The sequence below is a fragment of the Salvelinus sp. IW2-2015 genome, unplaced genomic scaffold, assembly GCF_002910315.2.
Source record: "Salvelinus sp. IW2-2015 unplaced genomic scaffold, ASM291031v2 Un_scaffold3808, whole genome shotgun sequence".
Taxonomy (NCBI): Eukaryota; Metazoa; Chordata; class Actinopteri; order Salmoniformes; family Salmonidae; genus Salvelinus; species Salvelinus sp. IW2-2015.
The window spans coordinates 9,336-19,947 of NW_019945082.1; the positions used below are offsets into that span (position 1 = coordinate 9,336).

The 10,612-nt window shown below is 42.1% G+C and overlaps 1 protein-coding gene across 1 annotated transcript in view; it reads right to left on the reverse strand.

The window, feature by feature from the left end:
• Window positions 1-382: 382 nt before the first annotated feature.
• The window catches only part of LOC139026062 (uncharacterized), a gene marked incomplete at its 3' end in the record, with an annotated part of 17,148 nt that continues 6,918 nt past the window's right edge, over window positions 383-10,612 (reverse strand). The window contains exons 3-5 of the mRNA XM_070441360.1: window positions 7,474-7,759; window positions 4,006-4,116; window positions 383-595 (exon numbers count right to left, since the gene is read on the reverse strand). Of these exons, the coding sequence (XP_070297461.1) occupies window positions 383-595; window positions 4,006-4,116; window positions 7,474-7,759 (610 nt within the window). The remainder of the gene's footprint in view (window positions 596-4,005; window positions 4,117-7,473; window positions 7,760-10,612) is intronic.

Below are 10,612 nucleotides of genomic sequence, written 5' to 3' on the forward strand. Positions count from 1 at the left end.
TTTTTGCACTATTGGTTAGCTTTCATGTAAGTAAGCATTTCACTGTAAGGTCTACAGCTGTTGTATTCAGCGCATGTGACAAATAAACTTTGATTTGATTCTAGGAAGTTTTTCCTAGCCACCTTGATTCTTCACCTGCATTGCTTGCTGTTTGGGGTTTTAGGCTGGTTTTCTGTACAGCACTTTGTGACATCAGCTGATGTAAGAAGGGCTTTATAAATACATTTGATTGATTGATTGAATAAGTTGTTTTCAGTTGCAGAACATACTGGTGATGGTGAAGCCTGCTGAAACCTGGGTTGTGAATGTGAAAGAATGTGCCTTAATGAATATGACCCTGCTGTAACCGGACCTCTAACCCCTGGGCTATCTATGATATCACCTTCCTGAGCTCGTCCCTGCGGGCCTCATCCGGGTGTCTGGGGTGTTCGTTGGCTTCGATGGAACTCCTGAAGCCTGGGTAGAGGAAGCCATCGGGGGTCCTCCAGGCTGCCCTCCTCTGGGCCTCCCTAGCCTTCCGCTCAGCCTCTACCTCCTGGGGGTCGACAGTAGCGCTGTGGTACTGCTGGTTGTAGGTCCACCTCTGCCCTAAAGACTGCATAGGGAGAGGAAGCGAGTATATTTAGCCCTTCTTGATGACAATGGAAGGTCACTGATCAAAAATATAAACACAACATGCAACAATTTAAAAGTTTTTACTGAGTTACAGTTCATATAAGAAATTCAGGGTTTTAAAATACATTCATTAGGCCCTAATCTATGGATTTCACATGACTGGGAATACAGATATGCATCTGTTGGTCACAGATACCTTTTTAAAAAAGGTAGTGGTGTGGATCAGAAAACCAGTCAGTATCTGGTGTGACCATCATTTGCCTCATTCAGTGTGACACATCTCCTTTGCATAATGTTGATCTGGCTGTTGAACATGCTTAATGGGTGACATGTCTGGTGAGTATGCAGGCCATGGACGAACTGGGACATTTTCAGCTTCTAGGAATTGTGTACAGATCCTTGAGACATGGGGCAGTGCATTGTCATGCTGAAACATGAGGTGATGGAGGCGAATGAAGGGCACGACAATGGGCCTCAGGATCTCGTCACGGTGCATTCAAATTGCCATCGATAAAATGCAATTGTGTCCGTAGCTTATGTCTGCTCATACCATAACCCCACTGCCACCATGGGGCACTGCCACCATGGGGCACTGCCACCATGGGGCACTGCCACCATGGGGCACTGCCACCATAACCCCACTGCCACCGACGGGGCCACTGCACCATAACCCCACTGCCAGCCATGGGGCACTGCACATACCACTGCCACCATGGGGCACTGCCACCATAACCCCACTGCCACCATGGGGCACTGCCACCATAACCCCACTGCCACCATGGGGCACTGCCACCATGGGGCACTCGGTTCACAACGCTGACATCAGCAAATCGCTTGCCCACACAACACCATACAGTACTTTTGTTGTTTTGTACTTTAGACGCTTATCTTGTTTTGTATCGTTCAATGTTCTTCGTCATTAAACTCACTAACTGCACTTGCTTCCTGACTCCCTGTCTCTATCTTACTGAAATAAGCTTTTTGTGTGTATGGAACAATTCTGGGATCTTTTATTTCAGCTCATGAAACATGGGACCAACACTTTACATGTTGCATTTATATCTTTGTTCAGTATAGATTTGAGAAATATTTATTTGTTTTGTGTGGATGCTTTCTTCAGGGTTTCTCTGACTGGGGAGAGGAATACACATGTCCATGTAGCAGAGGTAGTTCAGTCAACCATATTCCTATGAGTCACCTTGAACTGAACACTAACAAACTAATCACTAATCAAATGATGCAAAACTCGTCATGCCGGCTGTATTTACACATGCTTGAAGGGCAAAAAGCTCAGATACACATGAAAGCAAATTACCCCGGGAATCAATAGATTGTTATATTGTTTTTTGTGCATCTCTGAGCAATGAAAATGGGTGAATGTCCCTTTAATTCAGCAGGCAAACATGGTATTGTGTCATGTTACCTGTGTCATCTCCCCATGCAGCATCTCTCTAACCTGCTTTGTCATGTTACCTGTAATGTTATCTCTATAATGGTACATGTAATGTTATCTCTATAATGTTATCTCTAATGTTATCTCTCTATAATGTTACATGTAATGTTGTCTCTCTATAATGTGACCTGTAATGTTATCTCTCTATAATGTTACCTGTAATGGGCCTCCCGGGTGGCGCAGTGGTCTAGGGCACTGCATCGCAGTGCTAGCTGCGCCACCACAGGCTCTGTCGCAGCCGGCCGCGACCGGGAGGTCCGTGGGGCGACGCACAATTGGCCTAGCGTCGTCCGGGTTAGGGAGGGTTTGGCCGGTAGGGATATCCTTGTCTCATCGCGCTCCAGCGACTCCTGTGGCGGGCCGGGCGCAGTGCGCGCTAACCAAGGGGGCCAGGTACACAGTGTTTCCTCCGACACATTGGTGCGGCTGGCTTCCGGGTTGGAGGCGCGCTGTGTTAAAAAGCAGTGCGGCTTGGTTGGGTTGTGCTTCGGAGGACGCATGGCTTTCGTACGGGATGTTGCTAGCGCATGAGACATATAGGAGTAGTAACTCTTTTACGGTTTTTTTTAGGTCCTCCTCGCTGATTTTGGGGAAAAAAATGAAAAAATTACAACCTGTCAAAATCGACATGTTGGGGAAAAATGGGATAAAAGTTAATTTAAAAAACAAACAAAAACAAAAAATGTTACTGTAATGTTGTCTCTCTATAATGTTACCTATGTTATCTCTAATGTTATCTCTCTCTATAATTTATCTCTAATGTTATCTTCTATAAATGTCTAATGTAATGTTGTCTTCTCTAGATATATGTTACCTGTAATGTTATCTTTATGTTATCTCTATAATGTTACCTGTAATGTTATCTCTAATGTTATCTTCTCTATAATGTTACCTGTAATGTTATCAATCTACGAATTGTCTCTCTATAAATGGTATATCTCTGTAATGTTAGTCTCTTTTATAGTGTTTGATCTCTAATGTTATCCATTCTATAATCGTGTAGCCTGTAAAGTATATATCATCTCTAATTGTTACTATGTAAAATGTTTATCGCTCTAATGTTGTCTCGTAGCTATAATGGTGATCTCCATAAATGTTTATCTCTCTATTATAATGTTAGCCCTGTAATGTTATTTACTAATGGTATCATCTTCTATAATATGTATTCGCTAATGTTAGCTCTACTATATATGTTAGCCATTGCAGAAGTGTTATCTCTCTATTAAAATGTTACTGTAATGGTATCCTCTATAATGTATCTTCTATTGTTATCTCTCTATAATGGTATAAACGATCCGCTCTACTAATGTCTTTACTCCTCTATAATGGTATGTCTAAGTTACTTCAGTAATCTCTCATAATTGTTCTACTCACTGTAAATATGTTAATCTCTTACTAAGATGTATAGATCACTCTCTATAATGGTACGTGTTTAATGGCTGTTCGTAACTAATAATGTTATAATTCATCTCTATAGATGACTCTGTCTCTAATGTTATCTCTCTATAATGTTACCTGTAATGTTATCTCTAATGTTATATCTCTCTAATGTTACCTGTAATGTTGTCTCACTATAATGTTACCTCTCTGTTACTCTCTGTTACTTATAATGGTATCTCTCTGTAATGCTCCATCCCTGTGTAGAATAAATCTACCCTGTACCATATCCTGCTCCATCCCTGTGTAGAATCAATCTACTCTGTACCACATCCTGCTCCATCCCTGTGTAGAATCAATCTACTCTGTACCACATCCTGCTCCATCCCTGTGTAGAATCAATCTACCCTGTACCATATCCTGCTCCATCCCTGTGTAGAATCAATCTACTCTGTACTACATCCTGCTCCATCCCTGTGTAGAATCAATCTACTCTGTACCACATCCTGCTCCATCCCTGTGTAGCATGTTTCTACCCTGTACCACATCCTGCTCCATACCTGCATTGTGGTCTGAATGCTGTGTTTTTTGTCATCCAGTGGAGCTAGCAGTACTGCAGGTCTGGCCCTCTGCAGCTGAAGACTGGCCTGCTGCACTTCCGCAATGTTGGCCTGAGAATACATATGGATGGGTTGAATCAGAGTTACTGCAATGAAATGGTGTTTGTTTAAAAAAACATCTAATCAAATCACATTTTATTGGACACATACATGCGTTTAGCAGGTGTAGCGAAATGCCCCTAGGCAACTTTATTTATTTAGCCTGGTCCTATATCTGTTTGTACTGTCCATTAGTCTGGTCTCAGAGCAAAACATATTATTTAGGTGTTTCACCTGTGCTGASCCAGGTGCTATTTAAGAGTGGCTGGCCCAGTGCTCCAGTTGTCTTGAGAGATGTGGAGGGTTAACATCTTTAGTTGGCGCTCCCTATTTTGATTTCTAGACAAGCAATTCTTTATCTGATCTTCCATGTTTTCTCTTTGCTCCACTTTTTGGTTTGATTCCTGTCTAAGTTTGGAGTGGGTTTTTCTTTTGTTTGCCTCTTACTGGGTGCTCATGGTGGGTGTCTTTTAGGTTCCAGTTGTTGTTGCTAGTCAACTTTCAGTGGACTCCAGTGGACTCCAGTCTTTCAGTGGACACCCCCATGAGTGATTTATCAACGATGAACTCCCCCCATGAGTGTCTTTAGTGGACTCCCCCATGAGTGTCTTTTCAGTGGACTCCCCCATAGAGTGTCTCAGTGGACTCCCCATGAGTGTTTTCAGTGGACCCCCCATGAGGTGTCTTCAGTGGACTCCCCCATGAGTGTTTTCAGTGATCCACCATGAGTGTCTTTCAGTGGACCTCCCATGAGTGTCTTTCAGTGGACTCACCCATGAGTGCTTGATCATGGGTCTCCCCATGAGTGTCTTCAGTGGACTCCCCATGAGTGTCTTTCAGTGGACTCCCCATTGAGTGTCTTTCAGTGACACCCCCATGAGTGTCTTTCAGTGGACTCCCCTCATGAGTGTCTTTCAGTGGACTCCCCCATGAGTGTCTTTCAGTGGACACCCCCCGTAGTGTCTTTCAGTGGACTCCCCCATGAGTGTCTTTCAGTGGACTCCCCATGAGTGTCTTTCAGTGGACCCCCCATGAGTGTCTTTCAGTGGACTCCCATGAGTGTCTTTCAGTGGACTCCCCATGAGTGTCTTTCAGTGGACACCCCCGTAGTGTCTTTCAGTGGACCCGCCATGAGTGTCTTTCAGTGGACTCCCCCATGAGTGTTTCAGTGGACCCCCATGAGTGTCATTTGGGTTTTGTCAGTGACTCTGCAGAAAACTTTTTTTTTGATCCGCCAGTTTGTCATTACTTGCCGTGAGAAATTGTTCTCGGTGTCCTACGTTGAGATAAAAAGCCTTCTTGTGGGAACATCAGCCATAGTTCTCTGGTCTCCTTAACAAGATAAAAAGCCTTCTTGTGGGAACACTCCAGCCCACTAAGTCTCTGGTCTCCTTAACAAGATTAAAAAGCCTTCTTGTGGGAACACTCCAGCCCACTAAGTCTCTGGTCTCCTTAACAAGATTTTGGATCAGATATGTATGAACCCTTTGTTTCAGATGGGTTCGTGTCTCTGCAGAGGGGAGATGCTGGTAAGCAGCCAGAGAAGATACTGTGAGACATGGGGGACAGCCCAGTCCTTCATGTTGGAGGGTGTTTTGTCTGACACTTCAGCAACTGGTTACAATGTGTTAGTGGAGATGTATGGAAGTTCCTTTGTATTAAGTAGAACGCCAGTCTGATCTTTTTCCTGGTTTCTTCTTGTATTTGTGAGAGATACTGACGCGTTGAGCTGTCTGTTTGAACAACTTATTTCCTTTAAACTGCGTTGTTGGTTAAGGGCTTCTAAGTAAGCATTTCAATGTACACCTGTTGTATTCGGCGCATGTGACAAATGCAATTTGATTTGATTTGCAACGGCACACCTGTCTATATAAAGGTCCCACAGTTGACAGTGCATGTCAGAGCAAAAACCAAAGCCAAGGAATTGTCCTTAGAGCTCCGAGACAGGATTGTGTCGAGGAACAGATCTGGGGAAGGGTACCAAAACATTTCTGCAGCATTGAAGGTCCCCAAGAACACCATGGCCTATATCATTCTTAAATGGAAGAGGTTTGGAACCACCAAGACTCTTGCTAGAGCTGGCTGCCCTCCCAAACTGAGCAATCGGGGGAGAAGGGCCTTGGTCAGGGAGGTGACCAAGATCCCTATGGTCACTCTGACAGAGCTCCACAGTTCCTCTGTGGAGATGGGAGAACCTTCCAGAAGAACAACCATCTCTGCAGCACTCCACCAATCAGGCCTTTATGGTAGTGGCCAGACTGAAGCCACTCCTCAGGAATAGGCACACGCCCGCTTGGAGTTTCCCAAAAGGCACCTAAAGACTCTCAGACCATGAGAAATAAGATTATCTTGTCTGATAAAACCAAGATTGAACTATTTGGCCTGAATGCCAAGTGTCACGTCTGGAGGAAATCTGACACAATCCCTACAGTGAAGCAGGTGATGGTAGCATCATGCTGTGGGGATGTTTTTCTGGGGCGAAGGTTCACCACCCTAAGCACAGCCAAGACAATGCAGGAGCCCAGACTTGAACCCGATCGAACATCTCTGGAGAGACCTGAAAACAGCTGTGCAGCGAGGCTCCCCATCCAACCTKAYAGAGCTCGAGAGGATCTGCAGAGAAGAACTGGATAAACTCCCCAAATACAGATGTGCCAAGCTTGTAGAATCATACCCAAGAAGACTCGAGGCTGTAATCACTGCCAAATGTCCTACAACAAAGTAAAGGGTCTGAATACTTATGTAAATGTGATATTTCCTTTTAACTTTTTCTTTTTTTACTGTTTTTGCTTTGTCATTATGCGATATTGTATGTAGATTGATGAAGGGGCATAACATAGCATAACATAATATAGCATAACATAATATAATATAGCATAGCATAACATAATATAGCATAGCATAACATAATATAATATAATATAGCATAACATAACATAATATAATATAGCATAAGCATAGCATAATATTGCATAACAGAATATAAAATAGCATAATATAGCATAGCAAAATATAGCATAACATATCGATTAGCATAGCATAATATAGCATAACATAATATTGATTAGCATAGCATAATATAGCATAACATAACATAACAAAAATAGAATAACATAACAGAGCGTAATATAGCATTACATTATTATATATTATATAAAATTGCATAGCATAACATAGTATAGCATAAACAGGCATAGCGTAACATAGTATAGCATAAACAGGCATAGCGTAACATAGTATAGCATAAACAGGCATANACATAGTATAGCATAAACAGGCATAGCGTAACATAGTATAGCATAAACAGGCATAGCATAACATAGTATAGCATAAACAGGCATAGCGTAACATAACACAAGACAGCACAACCTGTATAAAATCTTTGGTGAGTTTGTTCATCTGCTGGTTGGTGAGGTATTGTTTCCACTGTAAATAGGGAGCATTGTGTGTATCCACGTGGCATTGTGTGTTCTCCGAGCCATGGTGTGACAACACATCAGCCTCTGCTGCACCACTACCCAGCAGCCTCTGCTGCCACCTCCCAGGGTGCACCACTCCAAACTCCTTGGTCATGGAGAGGACCATCTCAGCCGACGGGAACAGATTGTTCTGGACAACGTCCTTCATCTTCCTCAGCTGGACCAGCAGGCTCAACCTGAAGAATCATATACAACCATATTAACCATATACAACCATAACACATACTATCAGCAGGCTAAACCTGAAGAATCATTTACAACCATATTAACCATGCACAACCATATTAACCATACACAACCATATTAACCATACACAACCATATTAATCATATTAACTAGGGATGCATGATATATCGGTGAACATATCTGAATCGGCCGATATTAGCTAAAAATGCCAACATCGGTATCGGCCCGATGTCTAGTTTAACGGCGATGTGCAAAACCGATGTCAAAGCTCTACACGTGCAACACAGCATTCCTAACCTAGCCCACAATGTCTGCTGTGTGGATCGAGCAGACAACAAGTCCGGCAGTCATTTGAAAGAGTAAGAAAATTTCAGCGAGACAACTCGAAGGCAAAATGGAATTCAGTGCCCATGACAATCAAACGTTCTCTGTTGTGGGTGATGTTGGCTTTCGCGACTGGTCGAGCACCGGTACACGCTACCAATTGCACTGTTTTTCAGATGTTGCCCTACCGGAGTTACACAGTAATAGCGTCACTGCTATTAGCTTCATGACATACATACTATGGAACGCTGTTTGGGTCTTTGCGTGTCAAAAAAGCTACACGTCAAATAACACTATTTGAAAATAACACTATTTGACACATCAAATTGCACAGTTCTATTATCGAATTTTGTGTGTGCTGAATTTGCAAGTGCCACCACTACTATCAGTAGCACTGTCAAAGCTGTCAAAGCTGTACAAAAAAAGTCTGAAAACAAGCAAACACCGGCCACGAATGATGTGTTTACAATACCGCGTTGGTAATAAAGCATTATTTGTTGGACCGCAACTTCTGGGGTAGCTAGCTTTGTACCTAGCTAGCACCAATACAACCAGCCTGAAAATAATGACCAGTAGAAACTGCAGTCATTTTCATTATTCTTAGCAATGATTTAGGAATCCTTGTGAGTAAGTATTAGCTAGGTTGCCACTTGTTGTTTGCCTATTTAAATTGAACTTCAGTTCATGAAAATATATAACTAGCCAGCTAGTTAACCCTGTTGCCCAACGCTAACGTTATAAGCAGCCAGCTATCTTCATCTGGCTAGTGACGCTCGACCGGACCGGGTTATATGTTGTGAAGCTAGCCACAATAAGGATTAGGCACAATAGTGGAATTTGCGGTTTGCCTTCAAAATAAAAGTACCTCTTTGAAAGTGATGCAGAAGGTTACAATTGGTGGAATCATGCCATATTTCAACKAGATAATGTTAAACAAGGTTGGAATGTGAAGCAATGAAATGGGGTATCAGTCTACTCRGTGACACCCACAGAACACAACTGKGRAGAGYTTAYGCAAATATTAGCATKGTAGCTCTTATTTTATTTTAGTCAAATAAACAAATGATTGTCTTTTGTTGATTTTATATAACATTCCAACCTCGTTTACCATGATCTATTGAATTATGGCATAATTACACTATTTGTATTCATTTGCGTCACTGTCGATTATATACTTTTATTTTGAAGGCTAACTGCAAAGTCCACTATTGTGGCTAATCCTTATTGTGGCTAGCTTCACATAGATGGGTCTGACCACCATTAATCAAATAAGAACTGTCTTATAAATTAGGGTTATTTTAGATGATGACACCTAGCTATATAGTTAGCTAGCTAACKAYAGCTACTGAAACAGATTGTCGTTTTGCTGTGTTTTTGGGCAAGAACATTGTTTGCMTCCATGAGCTAGCTTTTTATTATGACCAGCACTGGAGGTGCGCCAGACAACTTTACCAGCATCATATCGTATGTATCGATGAAYCGTTGTGACATGTGAAATACGAGTGATAGTGTAATCAAAGTGTATTAATAACTACGTAAAAAATKTATGAACGCGTTACATTATGTGACGTGCAGTCATATTCAGTTCCTGATTGGTCAACAAGCTTAKTTGACGCACAAAGACCCAAACGGCGTTCTATGGAAATCCTGATAGAGAATGAAACGACTGCACAAATGAACAACGAAACAGCACAGCAAGTAAGTGAAATAAATAGGTTTTGATTATGTTTTACTGGTAATGGGGACATACATAAATGCCAAGAAAATAACTTTTTGGTCAGTGTGGTGTGTGTGTAACCTTTTATTTAACTAGGCAAGTCAGTTAAGAACAAATTCTTATTTACAATGACGGCCTACCCCGGCCAAACCCGGACGACGCTGGGCCAATTGTGCGCCGCCCTATGGGAGTCCCAATCACRGCCGGATGTGATACAGCATGGATTCGAACCAGGGACTGTAGTGAATCTTCTTGCACTGAGATGCAGTACCTTAGACCGCTGCGTCCATGTGTGTGTGTAACTGTTTAACTGTACTAGAATGCTTAAAAGGAAAAACAATTTTTTACATCGGTTATCGGTATCGGGTTTTTTTGGCAAGGAAATTATCGGATATCGGTATCAGTCAAAAATGTTATATCGGTGCATCACTAATATTAACCATACACAAACATATTAACCATATTAAACATACACAACCACATTAACCATATTAAACATACACAACCACATTAACCATATTAACCATACACAACCACATTAACCATATTAACCATAAACACAACCCACATTACCCCATATTAACCATACACAACCACATTAACCATATTAAAACCTACACAACCACTTAACCATATTAACCATATTAAACAACACAACCACATTAACCATATTAAACATACACAAACCACATTAACCATATTAAACCATAAACCTAGTGGTTAGAGCGTGGGCCAGTAACTGAAGGTTGCTGGATCGAATCCCCGAGCTGCCAAGGTAAAACATCTGTCGTTCTGCCACTGA